General features: G+C 49.4%; 1 protein-coding gene across 4 annotated transcripts in view; it reads right to left on the bottom strand.

Annotated features, from left to right (window-relative positions):
* LOC140388266 (metabotropic glutamate receptor 7-like) overlaps window positions 1-27777 on the bottom strand; it is a 1207316-nt gene that overhangs the window by 413438 nt on the left and 766101 nt on the right. For all 4 annotated transcript variants that reach the window (XM_072472130.1, XM_072472129.1, XM_072472131.1 and 1 more), the window contains one exon: window positions 18643-18843. In XM_072472130.1, the coding sequence (XP_072328231.1) occupies window positions 18643-18843 (201 nt within the window). The remainder of the gene's footprint in view (window positions 1-18642; window positions 18844-27777) is intronic.

Raw genomic sequence — 27777 nt, 5'->3', positions numbered from 1 at the left:
AGGGATCACAGCAAGCTACTCCAACAAGCAAAGTAAATTGCAGAAAGTGCCTTCAAGTGATTTTTGTTGAATAGTTTTTACAATCACCTACAGAATAATCAATTCCTCACAAAAACCATGCTTTTGAATCAAAGCAATTTAAAATGATTGTTCAACTCAAAGACAGAATATGAAGAGATTTGATGGCACTGCTAAGGATTATTTTGGAAACATTCAAAATTTGAAGCCAATTCAAGCCTTTTTTATTCAACTTTGCCTATTCCGTTATCAGAGTTGACAAGGGCATTTTGACTCGCTTACTTCCATTTGTACAGACAAGATATAATGTTATGCCGTAGTACCTCAAAAAACAAGGACAGCAAAGGGTCCTCTGTTTATGTTGTGAAATTTGTATTTCGTTCTCAGGCTAAAGCTATTAATAATAATTTATTCTCAGTTGCATTTTGCTATTTAAGAAGCAAAAAACAAATCCATCAAGGAACAGTATGTCATGATATCCACATTAACATATCATGGTGCAATCACACACACACTGATGGACAGGTAGTTGGACCAACCAACACACACAACATCGCAGCCAATCACCAGTGAGAGCACACGCACTATAAAACAGGGAACACCACAGTTCCCGCTCATTCTACCAGGAGATATCTCAGAGCACAGATCTCACAGTGTGCCACTCAGACATACACCATGTGCTGAGTGCCTCACTGAGATAGTGCTAGGGCTGGGTCCACAGGTTAGCTGGTAAAGTACGAACCTCAGCCAGCAATTAATAGTTATTATTGTACAGAATAATAAAACAGAGTTGTACCATCTACAACCGTGTTGGTTCGTTGTGTATCGGAACACCCAACACGACACAGTAGTTTTTAATTCTCACCAAATCTCTGGTGGCCGATCCAGGATCTATCTGCTGCACATTTCCCTCCAGTTTATTGCATTGCAACAATTCAAAATGCTCAGTTTGCTGAAAGGTGTTGCTATTGTGTATCCGTTCGGAGCATTTTGACTCTTTTTGGCTGGAAAAATAATGGTGTGAACGACACACGCTGTTATCAATGGCCAAACTAACCAGCAGGACCAGGAGATTGAGGGATATGCTGTGAATTGTCAATCTCCGGGACCTGCTGGTTGATTCTTGCTGCTCTGCCATTTGCTTCTCACCAACGGCAGCATTTATAACCTCTCTGCTATTTTTAAGAACTTGTTGTACTTGCAGATTGCTTTGAATTAACCTTGCCACAAAGAGTTAGACCTGAAAATTAAAAGTGCATACCTTTTTGACAGTCTGATAATTGTTAATGCAATGCCAATCAAATTTTCTGACCCAAAATGCAAAACAATTGAACTACGATTCCTCAGGTAGTGAATTGTTACTTGAGATTTTAAAAATGTTTATTTTCTTTTTAATGCTTTTCCTTTCCTCTCTCTCTCTCTTAAACCAATCTTGCATTCTCTCTCTGTTTGTCCTCCTGTACTTGTTGCGATTCCAATTCACCTTCCTTTCCATCCTTCCTGTTTTGTTCTCAAGCCTCAAATCTCATTAGTAAGGAGACGGATTGTTGACTCTGTCATTTATTCAGGTTCCCAAATGCCCCCATTCCCTCGTCAGTTTGCATTTCCTGGCAAAGTAGGAAGCTAAAGATCGTGAGCTGCAAGGAGCAGGAAAAAGTCCAACTAATTGTATGCACTGCGCAATGCGGTCACGGCAGCAGGATTCACCCCTTTTGATGAAACTGTTCTCACCCAATTGTTTACATCAGACCCACACCCTAAGAATCAGCAGAATGCAAGCCAGGAGATTTAACCTGCAAGTTCACCAGTTGCCTCCAATTATGTCTCAACAAGACATTAACAGAGGGCAACACGGTAGTGCAGTGGTTAGCGCAGCTGCCTCACGGCGCCGAGGTCCCAGGTTTGATCCCGGCTCTGGGTTGTGGTGATATGCATCACTGTAAATACACAAAGGATTAATGTAAATACACTACGACTAAGTAAACACTAGAAAGCGCACCAGGGACATCATTACATGCAGACATACAGCTAATGAACATACAGCTAATGAACACACAGAATAGTACATGACCAATGGGCAGTCAAGACACCCAGAGGTGACACTACCACAAAGGGGCTTTACACAACCCATATCTAAGGACAGGGCACACATGCTCTGTCTCTTTCCACAGGCGACACTCAGAGAGAAGGACAGGGGCAGATCAGAAGCATCACACCCACCACGTGGCTTAAAGCAGACTGGTTAGTTAGACTGAGTTACTATAGCAAGATTAGCAGGAGAGTTGAACCCAAGTAGGAGAATTGTTAACTGTTCAATAAATGTGTTAAACCTATCTACAAGTCTGAACCTTCCTTTGTCAGAGCATACATCAAGGAAGCAGCTTATGCTACATGAAGAAGCATAACACAACATGGGTCACTGTCCATGTGGAGTTTGCACATTCTCCCTGTGTTTGCGTGGGTTTCGCCCCCACAACCCAAAGATGTGCAGGGTAGGTGGATTGGCCACGCCAAATTGCCCGTTAATTGGAAAAAAATTAATTGTGTACTCTAAATTTATATTAAAAAAAACAAGACATTAACAGGTTAGTGTGAGATATAGACCCGTATTTGATGAAGGCAGTGCCAAGATCAAAGTGCTGCACTGTGTCCATGAAATTGAGCTTGCATTCTAATGGTGTTAAGCAGCACTGGCATAATTAATACGTTTAACTTCTCCTCCACAGCACCCTCCCATCCCCATCCCCACATCAGAATACTTGCAATGTTTATTCATTTGAAATCTAATATTTCAAAGCAGAATAGATATGTATCAAATGACCTGGGCAATTAAATTGAATGCTTGTCAGAACCCAACAACCGTCCATGAATATACCAATCGCAGTTATTGCTGGTTAGATACAAAATCCAATCATCCACACGATTTGATTGGACCTACTAAGAATGTTCCTTCAGAAAACCGGGCGGCACGGTGGCTCAGCGCGAGGAACCCGGGTTCAATTCCAGCCTTGGGTGACTGTGTGGAGTTTGCACGTTCTCCCCGTGTATGTGTGGGTTTCCTCCGGGTGCTCCGGTTTCCTCCCACAGTCCAAAGATGTGCAGGTTAGGTAGATTGGCCATGATAAATTGCCCCTTAATGTCCAGGAATGTGCAGGTTAGGATACAGGCTTTCGGGTATACGACGGAGTGGATCGATGCAGACTCGATGGGCCGAATGGCCTCCTTCAGCACTGCAGGGATTCTATGATTCAAAAATGTTTCTCCTAATGGGACTGAGCCATCTCCAGAGGGCCAGGTAATGGACATGAAAAGGGATCCACTGTTTACTCTTGTTAGGAAAACAAAGGTAGTTTCAAGGAATTTATATTTGTATTGGTAAACATTAGAAATAAGGTAAAGTTCTAAGTGAGTTTAATTTAATGTTTCTGTGAAAGGGTAAAACCTATAGTTAGGTTCATGCTGCACAAATGGATATCTATGTGTGAGGGTTGGTTCAGTTCCAACTATGTTTCTATTGTGTTGGAGTCCTTTCATTTGATTTCCCTATGTTCCCATTTCTTTTGTTTTATCTTTTTTTTTGGTATGTGGATCCTTAATTGAGGTATAGCTTTAAGTCAAGCGGAGGAAGTACGAATTCAAAGTTTCAAATAGCTTTATAACTGGAACACCTCGTCCTCAAATGTTGTATTCGGGGAAGGAAATCCCAGATTTTCTGGCACTCAGCAGCTTGGAGGCATTCAGTTTGATTGGTTGGCTGGCAGCCAATGTGTTGGCCAGGGACAGTGTTGTGCCTGGCACCAGACAGCGATTGGTCCCTGCCAGATGGGGGATTTCAGAGAGAACACAGCAGAAGACATGAGACCCTCAAAGTAAGAAGCTGTGTTTTCTCCCTCTCTTTCCCTCTCTCGGCTGCTGGCTGTCTGCTGTCTCTGCGACTCTACAGTGAAGACCACTACAAGCTGAAGGAAAAGATAACATCCAACTGAAGGCCTAAACTGGAGAAACTAACTGGAAGCTATCCTTCTGAAGTCAAAGATCCCTGGGTGGGATTCTCCGTTTGCCGACACCAAAATCGCGAAACGTGATTGGGCGGAGAATAGATTATGACACCAAAATCAAGGCCTGCGCCAATTTGACGTCAAATTGCGATTCTCTGTCATCTCAATAGCTGCGTCAATACGTACCGAAACGCACTAACAGTAAACACCATTTGCATGTCATTAGCGGGCCCGACCCGATATTCTCCAGGGCCTCCGCGATTCTCCTCCTCCGATGGGCCGACTTCCCCAGCGTTCACTTGTGCTTTTAAAAATCATGAAACCCGCTTCATGGCTGATGACGGAAAGAAAGGAGACTTTTTCGTCTCTTGCTTTTGATTTCTTTTTTGTCGAAAGAGAACGTTAAACGTTTAGCTACTATGCTTTAGAATAACAATGTATCTTTGACCTTGGTAGGAATCAATACTGGATATGAACAGTAATGTACAGAACTGGGGAGGATCCCACGAAAACTGTCTCAATCGTTAAATTAACTACAAGTAAATATTACAAGTGTCTATCATATCTGAAGGAGCACTCTAATTTCTGTGGTACTAATTGGCTACTTTTATTTCCTGGTCAGAATAATCCTGTCATAGAATAACTGAAGCAATATGAGAGACCTTGGACTGTAATTGCTACAAGTACATACTCCCACCAGAGAACTATCCAGTGATCAGTTAACAATATGCATGTACCATGACTATTAACATCGAGGGACCTAGGTATACCTTTTTACATCTGCCTGGGCACACATTATGAATTGTATTCCAAATTATGTGTCAAACTGGAATGCTGCAAAATTATCCAATCACATGGTGGCAGGTGAAGTTTAATGTCGAGAAAATGTGAGGTGACACATTTTGTTACAGATGTGTTGGGTACTCTGGATCTGTGGAGACTGTGTTTACCTTAGCAGTAACATAGACAGGCTACCAACACTTGTAATAGTACAACTCTATTTTATTTAACTAAGAGCTGTTAAACATACTTGCACTGTGGGTCAACACTATGTTAGATTGACTGAAGACCTATGCCTAACCTGACCAGCCTATACTGCTAGCACATGGTGGATGTTTGTGGTACTGACTGCGGGCTCTGTCTGTCTCAGAGGCTACATCCCGAATGAGCGGGAAAACTAGTGCCCTCTGTCTTTATAGTGACCGTGCCCTAACTGGTGATTGGCTGCAGTGTTGTCATAGATTATCATAGAATTTACAGTGCAGAAGGAGGCCATTCGGCCCATCGAGTCTGCACCGGCTCTTGGAAAGAGCACCCTACCCAAGGTCAACCCAAGGTCAACACCTCCACCCTATCCCCATAACCCAGTAACCCCACCCAACACTACGGGCAATTTTGGACACTGAGGGCAATTTATCATGGCCAATCCACCTAACCTGCACATCTTTGGACTGTGGGAGGAAACCGGAGCACCCGGAGGAAACCCACGCACACATGGGGAGGACGTGCAGACTCCGCACTAACCACTATGCTACCGTACTGCCCGTGTTGATTGGTCTTGCAGTGTGTTAGTCAGTGTGTGTCTCTGCACCATCATATACTGATGTGTACATTATGACATCCCCCCTTTTCTAAAAAAAATGTGTGTTTGTGGCAATAAATAATGGAGTATGCGAATATTCCTAACTATGTGTGGCACATGCGAGCATATTTACAGGACTATGTACAGAAACTCTAAGATATTTACTTTGGAAGGTGTCTAGTGCAGATGGACAGTATGTAACACAAAATATAACTAGAACAACAGTATGTACAAACCAGTGAGTTAATCAAACAGGGTAACAAAACAATCAGTTCATGAGTTCAAAGAGTGCATGAATTCAGGCAGTTCATAAATTCAGTCTCTGAGGTGGGCGACGAATTCTGGTTGACCGCCTCAAGGGGCCGCCTGTTCTGCAATGGGCGGGACTGTGTCAGACTCAGAGGGTGGCAGAGCGAAAGGGAGATCTGCAAAGTTCGTGACGGGTTCGTCGTGACGGCGAGGCAGGACATGATGATCTGGTGGCGAGCGAGGAAGGAGTCGTAGTGCCTGCCTATTTCGGCGAAGAAGAGAGCCGTCTTACAGACGAACCAGAAATGACCTGGGGGCTACTTGTCTGAGCACCACAGGGGTGGCGGACCAACCACCATCGGGAAGTTGGACACGGACCTCGTCATCAGGAGCTAGAGCAGGGAGATCCGTGGCGCGAGCGTCGTACGCCGATTTATGTTGGGCCTGAGACAACTGCATTCGACGAATGACCGGAAGGTTGTCCAATTCCGGGACATGAATGGCCGGCACCGTCATTCGCAGCGTGCGATTCATCAACAATTGAGCTGGTGACAGGCCGGTGGACAATGGAGCTGATCTGTAAGCAAGCAGGGCGAGGTAAAAATCGGATCCTGCATCGGTCGCCTTGCACAGGAGTCGTTTGACACTGTGCACCCCCTTTTCAGCTTTGCCATTGGATTGGGGGTAATGGGGACTGGACGTGACATGTGTGAAGTTGTATCGTTTGGCAAAATTGGACCACTCCTGACTGGCAAAACACAGGCCATTGTCGGACATGACCGTGAGCGGGATGCCATGGCGAGCGAAGGTTTCCTTGCACGCATGGATGACTGCAGTTGAAGTGAGGTTGTGTAGCCTAACTACCTCCGGGTAGTTTGAGAAATAGTCCACTATGAGGACGTAGTCCCGGCCAAGTGCATGGAACAGGTCGATGCCCACTTTGGTCCAGGAGGACGTGATCAACTCATGGGGTTGCAAGGTCTCCCTTGGCTGAGCAGGCTGGAAACACTGGCGTGTTGGGCAGTTAAGAACAGTGTTGGCAATATCCTCGTTGATTCCAGGCCAGTACACTGCCTCACGGGCCCGTCGGCGGCATTTCTCCACTCCCAGGTGGCCCTCATGGAGCTGCTTAGGGACGAGGTTCCGCATGCTGTGCGGAATGACGATCCTGTCCAGCTTTAGTAGAATTCCATCTACCACCACCAGGTCATCTTTAATGTTATAGAATTGAGGGCATTGGCCCTCGAGCCACCCGTCTGTCAGGTGGCGCATGACACGTTGGAGCAGGGGATCGTTGGCCGTCTCACGACAAATCTGGATGAGTCATTCATCCGTGACAGGCAGATTGGATGCGGCGAATGCCACCTGAGCATCAATTTGGCACACGAAGCCCGCTGGGTCGCAGGGTGTGGTGACAGATCGGGAGAGTGCATCGGCGACGATGAGCTCCTTACCCGGGGTGTAGACGAGTTCAAAGTCGTACCGCCTGAGTTTAAGGAGATTGCGCTGCAGGCGCGGTGTCATGACGTCAAGGTCTTTTTGAATGATATTGGCCAGTGGCCTGTGGTCTGTCTCGACTGTGAACTTTGGGAGTCCATAGACATAGTCATCGAATTTGACGACTCCGGTAAGAAGGCCCAGGCACTCTTTTCAATTTGCGCATAGCGCTGTTCGGTGGGCGTCATTGCACATGACGCGTATGCGACAGGAGTCCATGAGGAGGCGTTGTCACGTTGAAGGAGCACTGCTCCAATGCCGGACTGACTGGCATCCGTGGAGATCTTTATTTCTTTGGCCGGATCGAAAAATGCCAACACCAGGGCCTTGGTCAGCGTCGCCCTGAGTTCCCGCCATTCTTGTTAGTGGGCGGGGAGCCATTGGAACTCGGTCGTCTTCTTAACCAGGTTCCTGAGAGCCGTGGTGTGGGAGGCGAGGTTAGGGATGAATTTCCCCAGGAAATTGACCATGCCCAGGAAGCGGAGGACCGCCTTCTTGTCCTCCGGTGGCTTCATGGCCTTAATGGCAGATACCTTGTCAGCATCTGGCTGCACACCACATTGTGAAATGTGGTCTCCAAGAAATTTAATTTCTGTTTGACCAATAGAGCATTTGGCCCTGTTCAGGCGGAGGCCATGCTCATGGATTCATTGGAAGACGCGTTGGAGGCGATCAATGTGCTCCTGCGGGGTGGTAGACCAGACGATGATGTCGTCCACATATACGTGAACCCCTTTGATACCTTCCACCATCTGCTCCATTATTCTGTGGAACACTTCCGATGCAGAGATGAAGCCAAAGGCATCCGGTTGTAGCAATACTGGCCAAATGGGGTGTTAAAGGTGCAGAGCTTCCGACTGGATGCGTCGAGTTGGATCTGTCAGAACCCCTTGGATGAGTCTAGCTTGGTGAAAAATTTGGCGCGAGCCATCTCGCAGGTGAGTTCTTCGCGCTTTGGAATGGGATAGTGTTCTCTCATAATATTGCGGTTGTGGTCCTTGGGATCAATACATATGCGTAATTCGCCGGATGGTTTTTTTCACGCACGAAAGTACGCCCTGGTCCTGGAGGTCCTGCAGCTGCTGCTTGAGCCGGTTCTTGAGGGGTGCTGGTACACTGCGAGGTGTGTGCACCACAGGCTTGGCATTTGGTTTTAACAAGATTTTATGAGTGTATGGGAGTGTGCCCATGCCCTCGAATACACCATGGTATCGGGTGATGATGGCGTTCAGCTGTCTCCGAAAGTCAGCGTCCTGAGATGCGGAAGCGTCAGCGGGTGACAGCGAGTGAACCCTTTGGACAAGGTTTAGAAGTTTGCACGCCCGAGCACCAAGCAGGGAGGCTTTAGTGGATCCCACTATTTCGAATGGCAGGTTAGCCTTTAATGACCGTTGCGACACTTCAAGCTGGCAAGAGCCACTGGCAGCAATGGCATTACCATTATAGTCCAGAAGCTGGCAGGCGGATGGCAGGATGGTAGGCTTGACATGGAGGCTTTCGAGGTCAGACCGTGGAATGAGGTTGGCTGAAGCGCCAGTGTCCAGGCGGAATCGGATGCGGGATCAGTTGACCGTGAGGGTGGCACAACACTCGTCGTCCGGATCAATGCTGAATATTGGGAGAGACTTGGCTTTTGTCTTCTGGAGCATCTTGTGTTTGGCGATGATGCCCACCCGAGATGGTGCTTTAGGGTCCTCGGTGTCAAGGTCCAGAATCAAGTCGGAGTCGGAATCGGTGACCGGTGGCTGGATGGTTCGGACATCCCTGCGTGGCTGGCTGGAGCGATGAGAGGTAGTAGATTGAGCAGACTTGCATAGGACTGCATAGTGGCCAAGCTTGCCACATTGGAGACAGCGTCGGGATTTTGCAGGACATTGCCGCTTTAAGTGGGAGGAGCCACAGTTGCCGCACGTCGTGACGTCAGAACGTTCGGTACGCCACCGCGCATGCGCGGTGCGGTCATACGTAGTGCGCGCCTGCGCAGTGCGGTCTTTGGCCTCGCCGTCCCCTCGGTCAGTGCGTGCATGCGCGGGAGCCCGCGAAAAGTGCGCAAAATGTCCACCCTCATCCAGGCTTAGGCCCTGGAGTTGTTTAATGGCTTGCACCCGCTCTGCCTCGTGGGAACCTTGCCGCGCCGTTTCAGCCGCTTGAATGTGCGAGTATCGGTTAGTGGCGTGTTCATGCAGAACGCAGGTCTCGATGGCTATCGCAAAGGTGAGCTGTTTAACCTTGAGGAGCTGCTGGCGTAGGGGGTCCGATTGCACACCAAAAACGATCTGGTCACGGATCAGCGAGTCGGAGGTGGAGCCGTAATTGCAGGACTGCGCGAGGATGCGAAGGTGGGTGAGGAAAGATTGAAAAGGTTCATCCTTACCCTGCAGACGCTGTTGAAAGACGTAGTGCTCAAAACTTTCATTTACCTCGATGTCACAGTGACTGTCGAATTTGAGCAGGACTGTCTTGAACTTGGACTTGTCTTTACCTTCAGTGAAAGTGAGAGAGTTGAAGATATGGATTGGTCCCCGGCCGTGGAGAGGAAGAGAGCAATCTTCCTGACGTCTGAAGCAGCTTCCAGGTCTGTAGCTTCGAGGGATAGCTGGAATCGTTGTTTAAAGATTTTCCAGTTCGCACCGAGGTTGCCGGTGATGCGGAGCGGCGGGGGAGGGCTGACGCTGTCCATATTACCGGATGGCTGATTGCTGGTCTGAAGGCAGATCACTTGAAGGTAGGTCTATTAACTCTAACAGCACATATTGGTGCCATGATGTGTTGGGTACTCTGGGTCTGTGGAGACTGTGTTTACCTTAGCAGTAACATAGACAGGCTACCAACACTTGTAATAGTACAACTCTATTTTATTTAACTAAAAGCTGTTAAACATACTTGCACTGTGGGTCGACACTATGTTAGATTGACTGAAGACCTATGCCTAACCTGACCAGCCTATACTGCTAGCACATGGTGGATGTTTGTGGTACTGACTGCGGGCTCTGTCTGTCTCAGAGGCTACATCCCGAATGAGCGGGAAAACTGATGCCCTCTGTCTTTGTAGTGACCGTGCCCTAACTGGTGATTGGCTGCTGTGTTGTGTGTGTTGATTGGTCTTGCAGTGTGTCAGTCAATGTGTGTCTCTGCACCATCATATACTGATGTATATATTATGACAGTTACCAAGGACATGGAGAGACAATACAAAATAAGGGATAAAATACTTAACGGATTGCAGGAGCAGAGGGAACTGGGTGTATATGTGTTTAGATTATTGAGATTAAGGAGAGTAGTTAATAAAGCATATAGTATCCTGGAAATTACTAATAGGGGCGTAGAGTACAAGAGCAAAAAGGTTATACTGAACTTACACAAGACACTAGTTAGACCTCAGCTGGAGTATTGCACACACTTCTGGGCACCACACTGTTGGAAAAATATGAACGCATTGGCGAGTGAGCAAAAGAGGCTTATAAGAATGGTTCCAGGGACGAGAATCTTCAGTTTTGAGGATTGATTGGAAAGGTTGGGACTGTTCTCCTTAGACAGAAGAAGAAGGCTAAGAGGAGATTTTATAGAGATGTTCAAAATCATGAGAGAGCTGGACAGAGTAGCCAGGAAGAAACTGTTTCTGCTCGTAAAAGAATCAAGAAGGAGAGGGCACAGATTTAAAGTTGATTTGCAAAAAATGCAAGTGTGATGTGAGAAAAAATGTTTTCACACAACGAGTGGTTGCGGTCTGGAATGCACGGCCTGGAAGTGTGGTGGAGGCAGGTTCAGTCGAGGCATTCAAGGGGGTATTAGATGGTTACTTGAATAGAAACAATGTGCAGGGGTACGGGGAAAAGGCAGGGGAATGGCTCGAAATCATGATGCTCGTTTGGAGAGTCGGTGCAGACACGATGAGCTAAATGGCCCCGTCTCCACCGTAACAATTCTATGATTCTGAGTCCCACTCTGGAATCAGGCTGAGCTTCAATTCTTACAAAGGCATTTTAACTTTAGTTTAAATGCCAAAGTTGTGGTGTACGGGACGTGTTGTGTTTTGATATGGCTACATACATATGTCCATTACCCTTTCTTTGTCATGAATAATCAATGGTCCCTTTTCAGAGTGACCTCATCATCTGTGACCACAGCAACGTTCTTGGTTACAGGTGGTTAGTTTTAGTCGTTTCTATGACAGCGATGTTGCTTGTATAATAGATCTCTTGATTCCATGCTGCTATCCTGATTTTTCTTCAACAATAGGGAAAAGGTTATCTGGTGCCCTGTTGGCCTTCACTTCACAATAGCTGACACATAGATCTAAAACAAAATTAGTCTGAAATCTGGAAAATGTCAGACGCATTATTATTGGGACCCAAGAGTAAAAAGAAAACTTAAAAGCAAGTGACAGAGATTAGCAGGGGTTTAACCTGCAGGTTTATAGTTCATTTGACTAGAAAGTTGCATTTTCTGAGTTTGGATTTCTTACCAGTCTTGTTTTCATAAATCCTTGCCAACTTTGGACTGTCCATTACACAAGGCACCACTCAGCAGATTTCCCTAACTGCTGCCAGAACTCTCACGGAAAAATGCCTCATCACACAGCCCATCGTCTCCAACTTAATTAATCCCACACTAAAATACCAATGTCCAGGTTTCCACTGCATTTCCCATTCACTATTGCTCGGCGAGTTGATACATCTCCCCCATAGTTAAAGATTAAATAGGATCAATGCACACTTTGGTTACATTTATCCAAACATCAAAAGTTGGTTATTAAGGTAAATGTTCCTGTCATTACACTGCACTGAAGCTCATGTTAAGAACAAAGAACAAAGAAAATTACAGCACAGGAACAGGCCCTTCGGCCCTCCCAGCCTGCGCCGATCCAGGTCCTTTATCGAAACCTGTCACCTATTTTCCAAGGATCTACTTCCCTCTGTTCCCCACCCATTCATATATCTGTCTAGATGCATCTTAAATGATGCTATTGTGCCCGCCTCTACCACCTCCGCTGCCAAAGCGTTCTAGGCACCCACCACCCTCTGCGTAAAAAACTTTCCACGCACATCTCCCTTAAACTTTCCCCCCCTCACCTTGAAATCGTGACCCCTTGTAATTGACACGCCCACTCTTGGAAAAAGCTTGTTGCTATCCACCCTGTACATACCTCTCATAATTTTGTAGACCTCAATCAGGTCCTCCCTTAACCTCCATCTTTCCAACGAAAACAATCCTAATCTACTCAACCTTTCTTCATAGCTAGCACCCTCTATACCAGTCAACATCCTGGTGAACCTCCTCTGCACCCTCTCTAAAGCATCCACATCCTTCTGGTAATGTGGCGACCAGAACTGCACGCAGTATTCCAAATGTGGCCTAACCAAAGTCCTATACAACTGTAACATGACCTGCCGACTCTTGGACTCAATATCCCGTCCGACGAAGGCAAGCATGCTGTATACCTTCCTGACCATGCTATCGACCTGCGTTACCACCTTCAGGGTACAATGGACCTGAACTCCCAGATCTCTCTGTACATCAATTTTCCCCAGGACTCTTCCATTGACCGTACAGTCCGCTCTTGAATTAGATCTTCCAAAATGCATCACCTCGCATTTGCCTGGATTGAACTCCATCTGCCATTTCTCTGCCCAACTCTCCAATCTATTTATATTTTGCTGTGTTCTCCGACAGCCCTCCTCGCTATCTGCAATTCCACCAATCTTAGTATCATCTGCAAACTTGCTAATCAGACCACCTATACCTTCGTCCAGATCATTTATGTATATCACAAACAACAGTGGTCCGAGCACGGATCCCTGTGGAACACCACTAGTCACCTTTCTCCATTTTGAGACACTCCCTTCCACCACTACTCTCTGTCTCCTGTTGCCCAGCCAGTTCCTTATCCATCTAGCTAGTACACCCTGAACCCCTTTTTCCATCAACCTGCTTTGGGAAACTTTATCAAACGCCTTACTTAAGTCCATGTATATGACATCCACAGCCCTTCCCTTAACAATTAACGTTGTCACTTCCTCAAAGAATTCTATTAGGTTTGTAAGACATGACCTTCCCTGCACAAAACCATGCTGCCTATCACTGATAAGTCTATTTTCTTCCAAATGTGAATAGATCCTATCCCTCAGTATCTTCTCCAACAGTTTGCCTACCACTGACGTCAAGCTCACAGGTCTATAATTCCCTGGATTATCCCTGCTACCCTTCTTAAACAAAGGGACAACATTAGCAATTCTCCAGTCCTCCGGGACCTCACCCGTGCTTAAGAATGCTTCAAAGATATCTGTTAAGGCCCCAACTATTTCTTCCCTCGCTTCCCTCAGTAACCTGGGATAGATCCCATCCAGACCTGGGGACTTGTCCACCTTAATGCCTTTTAGAATACCCCAAACTTCCCCCTTCCTTATGACGACTTGACCTAGAGTATTTAAACATCCATCCTTAGCCTCAACATCCGTCATGTACCTCTCCTTGGTGAATACCGATGCAAAGTACTCAATAAGAATCTCACCCATTTCCTCTGACTCCACGCATAAATTCCCTCTTTTGTCTTTGAGTGGGCCAAACCTTTCTCTAGTTACCCTCTTGCTCCTTCGATACGAATAAAAGGCTTTGGGATTTTTCTGAACCCTGTTAGCCAAAGATATTTCATGACCCATTTTAGCCCTCTTTATTGCGTGTTTGAGATTTGTCCTACTTTGCCGATATTCCTCCAAAGCTTCATCAGATTTAAGTCGCCAAGAATTTATGTATGCTTCCTTTTTCATCTTAGCTAGTCTCACAATTCCACCCGTCATCCATGGTTCCCTAATCTTGCCATTTCCATCCCTTGTTTTCACAGGGACATGTCTGTCCTGCACTCTAATCCACCTTTCCTTAAAAGACTACCACATTTCAAATGTGGATTTACCCTTAAAGAGCTGCTCCCAATCCACATTCCCTAGTTCCTGCCAAATGTTGTTATACTTGGCCTTTCCCCAATTTAGCACTCTTTCTTTAGGACCACTCTCGTCTTTGTCCAGGAGTATTTTAAAACTTACGGAATTGTGATCGCTATTCCCAAAGTAATCACCGACTGAAACTTTAACCCCCTGGCCGGGATCATTCCCCAATACCAGGTCCAGTATGGCCCCTTCCCGAGTTGGACTATTTACATACTGCTCTAAAAAACTCTCCTGGATGCTCCTTACAAATTCTGCTACATCTACACCTCCAACACTACATGAGTCCCATTCAATGTTGGGGAGGTTAAAATCTCCCATCACGACCACCCTATTGCTCCTACATTTTTCTATAATCTGTCTACATATTTGTACCTCTACTTCACACTCACTTTTGGGAGGCCTGTAGTAAAGTCCCAACAATGTTAGTGCACCCTTCCTATTTCTTAGCTCTACCCATATTGTCTCAGTGGTCGAATCCTCCATCGTGTCCTCCTTCATCATAGCTGTGATATCATCTCTGACCAGTAATGCAACTCCTCCACCCCTTTTACCTCCCTCTCTATCCCTCCTGAAGCATCTAAACCTTGGGATATTTAGTTGCCAGTCTTGCCCTTCCCTCAACCAAGTCTCCGTAATACCAATAACATCATATTCCCAGGTACTAATCCAAGCCCTAAGTTCATCTGCCTTACCTGCTACACTTCTCGTATTGAAACAAATGCACCTCAGACCACCTGTCCCTTTGGGTTCATCCTCTCTTCCCTGTTTTCTCTTCCCCTTAGTCACATTGAGTTTATTATCTAGTACCTTACTGGCTTTAGTTGCTGCTTCTTTACTGACCTCTGACTTCCTAATCTAGTTCCCATCCCCCTGCCACATTAGTTTAAAACCTCCCCAACAGTGTTAGCAAAAGCACCCCTAGGACATTGGTTCTAGTCCTGCCCAGGTGGAGACCATCCGATTTGTAATGGTCCCACTGCCCCCAGAACCGGTTCCAATGTCCCAAAAATCTGAACCCTTCCCTCCTGCACCATCCCTCAAGCCACGTATTCATTCTGACTATTCTTGAATTTCTACTCTGACGGTCTCGTGGCACTGGTAACAATCCTGAGATTACTACCTTTGAGGTCCTAGCTTTTAACTTATCTCCTCACTCCCTAAATTCTGATTGTAGGGCCTCACCCCATGTTTTACCTATATCGTTGGTGCCTATATGCACCATGACAACTGGCTGTTCACCCTCCCCCTTCAGTATGTCCTGCAGCCGATCTGAGACATCCCTGACCCGTGCACCTGGGAGGCAACATACCATTTGGGGGTCTCGTTTTCGACCACAGAAACGCCTGTCGACTCCCCTTACGATTGAATCCCCTATGACTTTTGCCCTGCCAGTCTTTTTCCCGCCCTTCTGTGCAGCAGAGCCAGCCACGGTGCCATGAGCCTGGCTACTACTGCCTTCCCCTGGTGAGTCATCTCCCCCAACAGTATCCAAAACGGTATACCTGATTTGGAGGGAGATGACCGCAGGGGACACCTGCACTGCCTTCCTGCTCTTTCTCTGCCTTTTGGTCACCCATTCCCTGTCTCCCTCACCAACCGTAATCTGCGGTGTGACCAACTCACTGAACGTGCTATCCACGTTCCAGCATCCTCCTCAGCATCGTGGATGCTCCAAAGCTCCACAGCTCCAGCGCCATCATGCGGTCTAACAGGAGCTGCAGCTGGACGCACCTCCCGCACATGAAGGAGTCAGGGGCATCAGCCGCGTCCCTGAACTCCCACATTGAGCACGAGGAGCATAACACGGGTCTGGGATCTCCTGCCATTTTTACGCTTTACCTTAACTGATTACAAATATAATATCAAATAATGAATAAGTGAAAAAGCAGATTTCATTTGGAAGTGCAGCTCAGATCTCAAATTAAGTCCCCGGCATTTGAGTTCTTTCTTTGCAAATTAAATGGAGCCAGTTCCCTGGAGGTAACTAAATCACTCACTGATTTGATGATTTAGGCAGAAACCACTGATTGCTCCATCAAAAGAGTGCCAGAAGCACCTGAGATTAAAACAAAATTCTCTGCAGTTCAGATGGGTGAGGCTGGTGGAGTCCTCCTGCAAGGGAACGACCCTCCGGGCCCTTGCCATGGCAGCCCCCCCGCCACCCCCTGCCAAAGTACACATCCTGCCCAATGGGGGCAGCCACACTGAAGACATGGAACCAAATGAGGCAGCATTTTGGTTTAACCGAGATGTCCTCCATGGCCCCCATCTGCGGCAACTACAAATTTCTACCAGCCATGCTCGATGCCACCTTTAAAAAATGGAGACAGGATCGGGGGAAGCTAGCAGTCAGGGACTTTTACATAGGGGACATATTCGCGACCTTGGGCGAACTGACGAAAGACCTGGACGTACCGACAGTACATGAACTCCGGCATCTCCAAATTAAACACTTTCTCCACAAGGAGACAGCAAGATAACCCTGGACCCCGAGAGACACACTACTAGAGGAACTAATAAACATGGACAGTAAGGAATGGGGAATATATGTGGATGGTTGCTGGATAGGGCAAGACTACCACTGGACGAAGTCATATGAAAATAGGAGGACAAACTGGGGACGGAAGTGAGTTGGGGATTCTGGAGCGAAGCACTGAGTCGGGCCAACTCCACCTCCCCCTGCGCTAGGCTAAACCTCATGCAGTTTAAAGTGGCGCACAGAGCTCACCTAACCAGAACCCGAATGAGCAGGTTCTTCCCGGATGTGGAGGACAAAGGTTGTTTTTTCTCCAAAAAATATACTTTATTCATAAAATCTATACTAAACATTACAGAACATTTCGAATTGTCTTGACTGTACATTTCCATCAGAGTTACACATTCCCTTGACTTTCTTCCATTCAATTTTGATAACATTACACACATATCACTCTTTACGTTACAATTCCTTCTTAAACATTTACATTGTCATGTTTCTTTTATACATTGGAGTGTTAATGACCCAGACCGAGGGGGGTTTACTCTGTTACCCGCCCCTCGGTGTACATTTGCTGGTAAGACCTTACACAGCGGTCTTTCCCCATTGCGCCTTGGCGGCAGCTGCCCCAAGCTTGAGTACGTCCCTCAGCACATAGTCCTGGACCTTGGAATGTGCCAGTCTGCAACACTCGGTCGAGGACAATTCTTTGCACTGGAAGATCAGCAGGTTTCGGGCAGACCAAAGAGCGTCTTTCACCGAGTTGATGACCTTCCAGCAGCAGTTGATGTTTGTCTCGGTGTGTGTCCCTGGAAACAGTCCAGAGAGCACAGAGTCCTGTGTCACAGAGCTGCTTGGGATGAACCTTGACAAATACCACTGCATCTCTCTAAGGACAAATGTTAGGCCCGCCCAACCACTCCCACATGTTCTGGGCCTGAACCAGACTTATCGGCTTCTGGACAACCGTCTTTGAGGCAACGTCTTTGAGGCGAGGGTGAGGGTGGAGCTGTGCCCGAGAGTGGCAGTCTTCGGGGTATCGAACCAGCCAGAACTACATACGGGGGCAAGGGCTGACGCCCTGGCTTTTACTTCCTTAATCGCACGCCGGAGAATCCTGCTTGGCTGGCTATCAGCAGCACCCACAGCTGCAGACTGGCTGGCAGACCTGGCGGAATTTCTCCACCTGGAGAAGATTAAATACCTCATCCGAGGGTCGGAGGAAGGCTTCCTCAAAGCGTGGGGGCCATTCATCGGCCTGTTCCAAGACCAGTTTGAGGCCAATAACGAATAGGAAGAGAAGGGCAAGGGGAGGGGGTGCGGGAGAGAGGGAGGAAAAGAAAGGAGGATGCGCACAATGGAAAGAAGCAAAGGAGGAAGAAGAGGGATGGGAACCCAAGGGAATCACATAATGAAACATGGGGGAAAAGGGAGGAGCCCCACCCCTGATGACAACAACTAAAAACTACAACAGAAAGGAGCGGAATGCAGTATGTGATGCCCAGGGCAAAAGTCAGCGCTAAGAGGGAAATCTAAGCTACTAACCGGGGAAAGGGAGGGGAGGGGTTGGAAAGGGAGGGGCAGGGGCGGGAAAGGGAGGGGTGGGATGGAGGGCAGATGGGGGGTTCCACATTTAAAAATATCTGTAAATAAGTAACGACTTTATATGTAAATACCAGGTGTACCATAGCTTGAGCTGTTTCTCTGTAAAAACTGGAAATTACCAATAAAAATGTTTTTTAAACCAAATCTGACCACTTGATTTTTGTGACTGTTTTGACATGCTGACATAATTGAACATTGAAAAATACAGAAATAAAGAACAATAAATTACCCATTCCCCCCATTTCAGTAACAAGGTAAAATCAGCCGACTTACCATTAAAATGTATATTACGGATGTATCCCAGGAAGTCGTCTCCATTAATTGGGTCCATCGCAGGACAGATGCCAGTGTATCCTGGGCACAAAACTTTGTGCATGTTGTGCAGGGCGTGGGCCATGGCATATACAGCATCAATCACAAACTGAACTTTACCCTCCTGTTGATATTGGGAATGTGATCCAATCCTCTCCTCTCCTGGGGTTGGGTGGGGGACAGGGAATGGAAATTCAACAGGGCATATTAATTATTACAAAGTTATTACCCAAATGGTCATTAAAAATAATATCCTAAGCCCAGAAAACAATCTGAGTGATATCAATGGACATATATTTATTTGTCTGACATTCCTCAATCCTGGTAGAATTGTCAAGTCACTTATTGAAATTATGAAGACCTGAAAGACGAGACAGGGGATGTAACATGAAGTCGTTAAGCATTAATTCACTACCATTACCACCAGAATCTGGTCTTCTATCAAGATTATATTCTATTCATGGATAAAATATTCACATAAGACTTACTTCAGGATGCAGTCCATGCCCATATGAAACAAGACCTGGACAATATTCAAGTTTGGGCTGATGAATGGAAAGTAATATTTGCGCCACACAAATGTCAGACAACACCATCTCCAGCAAGAGAAAATCCAACTATCTACCCTTGGCATTCAAGGGCATTACCATTGTTGAATCCCCCGCTCTCAACATACTGAATGTCACCATTGTCCAGAAACTGAAATGGTCTAGCCATTTAAATACTGTGGCTACAAGAACAGGTCTGAGGCTGGGAATTATGTGGAGAGTCACTCACCTCCTAACGCCCCAGACCCTATCCACCATCAACAAGGTGCAAGTCAAGAGAATGATGGAATAATTTGCACTGGACTGAGTGAGTGCAGATCTCACAACAGGACGCTTGGCACAGGACAAACCAGCCTGCTAAATTGGCACCCCATCCACTATTTTCAACATCCACTCCCTGCTCCACTCACGCACAATGGCAGCAGTGTGTACCATTTACCAGAGGCATTGCAGCAACTCACCAAGGCTCTTTCAACAGCACCTTCCAAATCTGCGACCCTACCACCTAGAAAGACAAGGGAAGCAGGTGCATGGGAACAGCATCACCGGCAAGTTCCCCTCTAAACCACTTACTATCCTTACTTGGAACTAGATCATGGTTCTTTCACTGTCGCTGGATCAAAATCCTGGAACCCCTTCCTCAACAGCAAGGTAGTTGTACGCACAGCACATGGACAACAGCAGTACAAGGCGGAGTCTCACCACCATCTTCTCAAGGGCTATTAGGGATGTGCAATAAACGCTAGTCTAGCCAAATCATGCCCACATCCTGGGAAAGAATAGAAAAGTCCACAATCTGTTTCATCACAAGGTGTCAATAATAAATGTAATTGGTAGCTAATTTCTATCACTGTAATTCAAAGCAGGGGCATGGAGGAAATTTATCAATTTTAATAGGCTCGAAGGTACAATATCATACTGAAGTTCAGGGTCTTTAATTTACTGGAGGCAATATATAACGGAATAGTTTATTCTGGAAATACTTTTCCTGCATTTCTTTCCATGAAATGACAGATATGCAGTTTCATACTGAAGGCAGTATGATGAAGGTGGAAGAGTAATAAAGTTGAATGTGATATTGTGCCTCAGTTTAAGGATTCAGCGCATTTTTTTAGAAGAGCATTGGAAATGTCAGATATTACATTTAAATCACTTCCAAAGAGAATGAAGTAATTCAGTCCCAGTCAACTGGTAACCAGCAGAGTTGGCGGCACAATTTGTTAATGTCCTGTCCTTTTGTCTCAGACATCAGGTCGAATCAAAGAGGCTCAGTTGTCAAAGAGAAGCAAATCCACGCCAATAAAACTTCCATTAAATAGTGCCTCCTTATTCAAAATCTAAATTTGGGATTCCTTCATTAATTTTCAATGAGAAAAAAAGATTGGACAGGCAGTTAAGTGGCATCTCAGCAATGCTGAAAGTGGATTACTTTTCAATTGCAATCACTATTTTCAGTGGACACGTGCCCAATTCTCTCCAGTGACTGTATGCAAACTTTTCTTTCCACTCTTATCTTTATGACACTTATTGTCCTGTCTGCATTTACAGCATTCTCTGCAGAGATTAATGGAATCATTGCAAACTATTTCCAGGGGAAAATCTATGCCAATGATTAGTTAACTTGAATGGCTCTTTTTCACAAAGATTCATGCCAGATGATTTCCACATATGCATATTCCAGCCCTCAATTTTTGCCTGTTCATTTTATTGAGCAGAGAGTGTATAAACAGAATCAAGGGATGATGGGATTATATGTTGTACAGAGACAAGTTACAGGGATACTGAGAGACCACAAGCACTTTGGTGCATAGGCACAAACTTTGGTGTGCTGTGTCAGACTTTTCCTGTTCCTCAAAATTCTCATGAACTTAACTTCTGTGAGTTTAAATTTGTATATCTGACGAGTGCAAAAAACTCAAACGTCTGAAAATTTAAATTAACGAGGGAGATTTTAGATTAGCATGCAATGAGGCTGTATCTTTTATCATAATTCTTTCTACTATATTATTATAGGCCCAAAGTTTGCTTTGAAAATAACGGAGAGGTTAATAATGCCCACCGTTATTTATGCACACATCCAAGAGAAACTTTCAGAGAGCAGAGATGCACAGTAAATCTTAAAAATGCAAAAGTGCTGGCCGATGTGCACCGTTCCTCTGAAAAGTGCACAGAAACAGCACAGATACATTCAAATGTATTAAATGGTGAGAAGTACAGCACAAAATGTTGGCCTTGTTGATTCTTGTTAAAGGCATAAATGTCAGTTACTGGAAAACCACCTCTCTGGCACTGAAACTGAAAATTTACATTCATCAGGATGGAGTCTCATTCCTTCAGCTTCTAATTTTTATTAGAGATGTTATTAGAGATAAGAAAAGGTTTTTAAAAAAAAAAAATCTTTGTCACTTTCATCTCACTCTTCATCCAATCTTTCTCACCTTATCTAAATTTCTGCACATGATTTGACATTAAGTTCACTGTTTGAACTTTGTCCTCTTACAGCAGGCACCCCAGCACACGGTTCAAAAATTCTCACCTTTACGTCAAAATGTGAAGACTTGCTCTCCCTTATCCTGGCAGATTATTCACTGGCCAAAGCAGATGGTTACAAGGGTTAGAGGTTTTCCTGGAAGTTATCAGGAAATTTTGTTTTTTTTTTGTCGGGAGAAACCACTCTGTTTTCACCAAAAGAGAAATAATGGGGCGAATTCTCCCCTCCCCAGCCTTGTGTATCTCGTCAGCCCATTGTAGCCGCCCATGCCACAAGGAAACCCACAGGCAAGCGTGAGCTGCCAGCAGAATGGAGTATCCCGCTGGCGGAGAATTTACCCCAGTGAGAGAGAATTGTATTTGTTACTGTTCTCAAAACTCGAAAGTGACATCATGGTATGCTTCTACATTTGTGAAGTGAATTGCACCGGATGCCACATTTGTTTATTTGTCCACATGGTGAAGCCTCAATAGAAGTACGTAGAGCAGGCAACTGATAACATCAATCAATATGTAATGTAAAGATACCATTGGAGTTACATGAAGCCGTTAATTGTTTCAAGTTTCAAAAATTCACAAGTGTTACTGTGGTAGGTGATGAACTCAAGGGGCGAAATTCTCCATTATCGGCGGAAAGTCCGCCGATCGGCGCAAAAAACGGCGCAAATCCCACTTGCGTCACGTCATAAAAATGGGCCAATAGTCTGCGGCCCGAAATGGGCTAGCAGCGACGTAACGGGATCCGCGCTTGCGCAGTGGTTCACGCCGTGCAGCGTCATACGCGCTGCACGGCGTGACGGCTCATAAGGCCGCGCAGCTCCCCCCCACCCGACCGGAACAGCCGACCGCAACACCCGACTTGATGGCTGGCCGTCGCTCAGCCCCGAGGTTCGAGTCACGCGATGTGGAGGCGCTCCTGGACGCGGTGGAGCAGAGGAGGGGCGCCCTGTATCCCGGGCACGGCCGCAGAGTTGCCCCACGCCACAGCCGGTGTCTGTGGAGGGAGGTGGCAGAGGCTGTCATCGCTGTGGCCCTAACACCACGGACAGGCACCCAGTGCCACAAGAAGGTGAACGACCTCGTCAGAGCAGGCAGGGTGAGCCTCCCCATATCCCCCATATCCCCCCTCCCCCAAATCCCCCCTCCCCCATATCCCCCCCTCCCCCATATCCCCCCCTCCCCATATCCCCCATATCCCCCCCTCCCCCATATCCCCCATATCCCCCCTCCCCCATATCCCCCCTCCCCCATATCCCCCATATCCCATATCCCCCATATCCCATATCCCCCCTCCCCCATATCCCCCCCTCCCCCATATCCCCCATATCCCCCCTCCCCCATATCCCCCATATTCCCCCCTCCCCCATATCCCCCCTCCCCCATATCCCCCATATTCCCCCCTCCCCCATATCCCCCCTCCCCCATATCCCCCATATCCCCCCTCCCCATATCCCCAATATCCCCCCTCCCCCATATCCCCCCTCCCCCATATCCCCCCTCCCCCATATCCCCCATATCCCCCCTCCCCCATATCCCCCCTCCCCCATATCCCCCCTCCCCATATCCCCCCTCCCCCCTCCCCATATCCCCCCTCCCCCATATCCCCCCTCCCCCATATCCCCCATATCCCCCCTCCCCCATATCCCCCCTCCCCCATATCCCCCCTCCCCCATATCCCCCATATTCCCCCCTCCCCCATATCCCCCTCCCCCATATCCCCCATATCCCCCCTCCCCCATATCCCCCCTCCCCATATCCCCCCTCCCCCATATCCCCCATATCCCCCCCTCCCCCATATCCCCCCTCCCCCATATCCCCCATATCCCCCCCTCCCCCATATCCCCCCTCCCCCATATCCCCCCTCCCCCATATCCCCCATATCCCCCCTCCCCCATATCCCCCCTCCCCCATATCCCCCCTCCCCCATATCCCCCATATCCCCCCTCCCCCATATCACCCCTCCCCATATCCCCCCTCCCCCCTCCCCCATATCCCCCCTCCCCCATATCCCCCCTCCCCCATATCCCCCCTCCCCCATATCCCCCATATCCCCCCTCCCCCATATCCCCCCTCCCCCATATCCCCCCTCCCCCATATCCCCCCATCCCCCATATCCCCAAGTGAATCCAGCCCTAACCTTAACCTCTGCAATGCACGCGCAACCGATGGCGTGCATTCATATACCTGCCTAACACTGTTGCCTTTTACCCCTGCCACCAACCCCCCCCCCTCCCCCCCAGGAGACGCGCGCACACAACAATAGGGAGCATGTGAGGACTGGAGGAGGGCCCGCTGATGAGAGGCCACTGACCGTACACGAGGAAAGGGCCCTGGAACTGGCTGGCGGACCTGAGGACCGGGAGGTTGCTGATGCAGAGGTCGGGGCCCCACGAGCAAGTGAGCCACCAACAGCCCGTCCCCATATCCCCCCTCCCCTATATCCCCCTCCCCCGTATCACCTGATCACTGCCTGATGTCTAACCATGCATGCTTCATTGTGTATCGCAGGACCAAACGTCCAGGCACCCATCCCCGCAGATGCAGACCGCCCGCAGGATGCCCCTCGGAGACCACAGGAGATGGAGAGACCCGAACCCTCCAGCATGCGACGCCCGCAGGATGCCCCTCCGAGACCACGGGAGACGGAGAGACCCGCACCCTCCAGCATGCGACGCCCGCAGGATGCCCCTCGGAGACCACGGGAGACGGAGAGACCCGAACCCTCCAGCATGCGACGCCCGCAGGATGCCCCTCGGAGACCACGGGAGACGGAGAGACCCGGACCCTCCAGCATGCGACGCCCGCAGGATGCCCCTCGCACACCACGGGAGACGGAGAGACCTGGAGCAACAGGGAGACGACACCCCCGTCACGTGCGGGAGCGACCACCCAGCGATGAGGGGGGCAGCCACAGGCCCCCGTCACATCCGAGCCAGGACACCACTACCCAGGACACCACTATCCAGGACACCCCTACCCGGGACACCACTACCCAGGACACCCCTACCCGGGACACCACTACCCGGGACAGCACTACCCGGGACAGCACTACCCGGGACACCACTACCCGGGACAGCACTACCCGGGACAGCACTACCCGGGACAGCACTACCCGGGACAGCACTACCCAGGACACCCCTACCCGGGAAGACGAAATACCGGACAGTGACTCAGAGTGGATGGGTGGAGACGAACCCCCACCCCAAAGTGCCATGGACTCAGAGTGGGACGAAGAGCACGACACAACGCCACTGCTGTCACCAACACCCTCCACCATCGCAGAAACACTCACCACGGTTGGGCACTTTAGTGATGAGGCGTCTGGTACACTCACTGGTGCGCACAACACAGCCGTCCCGGTACAGCAGGTGGAGGTAGGAGCAGCAGAGGGACCGGGCGGTCGGAGGGCAGCCCAGGCCAAGCGAACATCTGCCGCCCAGATGGATCCCGGGTTCCTGCAGTTACCACACCCACACATAGATCCGATGCAACCACCGACACGGAGACGAGCGAATAGGGTGACGGGTGGCTTGCGGCGGCTGCGGTCGCAGGTGGAGGAGTCCACCCGCGTCCAGGAGCTGGGAGTGGTCCCGGTCATGCGTGCCACCCAGGCTGACACCGCACGGGTGGCGTCCGCGGTGGAGGCAATGGGTGCGACGGTGTCAGACATGGGGAACGGTTTGCGAGGCCTGGGGCCTTCCGTGCAGGCGGCGTCTGTGGCCCAGGAAATGGCTGCCCTCTCACAGGAGGCCATGAGCCAGTGCCAGCGCCAGATGGCAGAGGCGCTCAACGCCATAGCCCAGTCTCAGCAGGCCATGGCCCAGTCTCAGCAGGCCATGGCCCAGTCTCAGCAGGCCATAGCCCAGTCTCTGCAGGCCATGGCCCAGTCTCTGCAGGCCATGGCCCAGTCTCAGCAGGCCATCGCTGAGGGCATCGGCGCCAGTGGCCATGTGCGAGCTGGCGTCGCACTGTCGCAGACAGGGTTCGACAACCCCCTGGGCTCCATGGCTGCAAACCTGCAGACCCCTGTCGATACCAGCACGGGCCTCCAGGACTGGCAGCGCCAGATGTCGGGGGCGCGTCGGATGGCCAGTCCGTTCGCATCCCCCACCCATGTAGAGGCCTGGTGGCCATCGGGCACCCCGAGGGAGGAGGAGGTGGTGTGGTCCGTCCCGGCTCCCTCTGTAGGGGAGGTCCCGGTACACCGCGACACCTCGGACTCCCCCCTTCCGTCCCAGGTGCATCGGGTGGGCAACGGGCAGGACAGGCTGGCAGCTCGCCATCCCAGTCGCCCGGGCCGCAGCCTGGCCCATCTAGGCCAGGACGCCCCAGGAAACGGCCGCCAAAGGGATCCAGTGTCAGAGGGCAGGAATCACAGGAGTCCACCTCCAGTTCTGCTGTACCGTCTGGGGAACCACGTAGACGTAGTCAAAGGGCCCGTAAGGCCAAACAATTAGACACTGAGTAAGTTGGCACGGGTGCAGGGCACAGATGAGTTTTAGGGGCTAGGGCACGTGCATGAACTCCTTTGGTTATTAAAGTCAATGTTACACCTACCGAAGCTGCCTTTGTGCTCTGTCCAAAGTGTGCGGGGGTGTCATGTATGTTGAGCGCAAGTGTGTGTGTGAGGGGTGGTCTTACCTCAGCCCCAGGTGAGTCTGCCCCCTTCCCCCTGGGCCGCCATCAACATCCCCCGGGCAGAGGACGGGACCGTGCGCTGCAGTGTCACAGCCGCATGCAGGGATGGTCCGGGTGGATGGTGGTACTGTGGTCATGGGTCAGACATAGTCCAACGATGTAGAGCCAGGAGCTCATCGGAGGCGGGTTGTCATCATTCTCCATGGCCTGCGATAGACACGCGTCCACCCGCAACTGGGTGAGCCCGGCCCGTTGTGCCGCCGGTGGATCGGCAATTGGGGGTGGGGGGGTGGTGTGCATGCGGGTGGGTTGTGTGGGGTTGGGGAGGGGGGTGAGGGTGCTGGGTGGGTGGATGGGTGGGGGATGTGGGTGGTCGGCTGTTGTCATGGTGTGCGGTCTGTGGCCATACTACCCGATTCCCACGCCCATCTAGTCAGTGAAGCGGGCGTCTATCAGTCTGTCCCGTGCCCGCTGGGCCAGCCGGTAACGGTGGACAGCCACCCGCCTGTGTCTACCCCGTCTGCCCTGACCATTGCCCCCATCCCCCTCATCTGGGGAGGACTGGGCCTCTTCCTGCTGCTCCTCCACTCCGCCCTCCTCTGCCTGCGGCACATCGCCCCTCTGCTGGGCTATGTTGTGCAGGACGCAGCACACCACAATGATGCGGCCGACCCTATCTGACCGATACTGGAGGGCGCCCCCAGAGAGGTCCAGGCACCTGAAACGCATCTTCAGCACGCCAAAGCACCTCTCGATCACTCTCCTTGTCGCTACATGGGCATCATTGTAGCGGTTCTCCGCCTCATTGCGTGGCCTCCGTATAGGCGTCATCAGCCACGATCGCAATGGGTAGCCCCTGTCGCCCAGCAACCAGCCCCTCAGCCGGGGATGGCATCCCTCGTACATGCCGGGGATGGATGACCGCAACAACACGAATGAGTCGTGTACACTGCCTGGGTGACGGGCGCAGACGTGCAGGATCATCATGCGGTGGTCGCAGACCACCTGTACGTTCATTGAATAGGTCCCCTTCCTATTAGTGAACACGGCCCTGTTCTCTGCAGGTGGCCGCACGGCGACGTGCATTCCATCGATCGCGCCCTGGACCATGGGGAACCCGGCAACGGCAGAGAAGCCCACGGCCCGGGCATCTTGGCTGGCCCGGTCCACGGGGAAGCGGATGTAGCGGTGCGCCATGGCATAAAGGGCATCTGTCACTGCCCGGATGCACCGATGCACCGATGTCTGCGATATGCCGGACAGGTCCCCACTCGGTGCCTGGAATGACCCCGTTGCATAAAAGTTCAGGGCCACCGTAACCTTGACGGACACGGGGAGAAGGTGTCCCCCGCCAGTGCCACGCGGTGACAGGTGTGCCAGCAGGTGGCAGATGTGTGCCACGGTTTCCCGGCTCATCCGG

This window comes from Scyliorhinus torazame, chromosome 13, assembly GCF_047496885.1.
Source record: "Scyliorhinus torazame isolate Kashiwa2021f chromosome 13, sScyTor2.1, whole genome shotgun sequence".
Lineage (NCBI taxonomy): Eukaryota > Metazoa > Chordata > Chondrichthyes > Carcharhiniformes > Scyliorhinidae > Scyliorhinus > Scyliorhinus torazame.
Note: the sequence above shows the minus strand (reverse complement) of the source record. Positions and strands in the feature narration are given on the sequence as shown.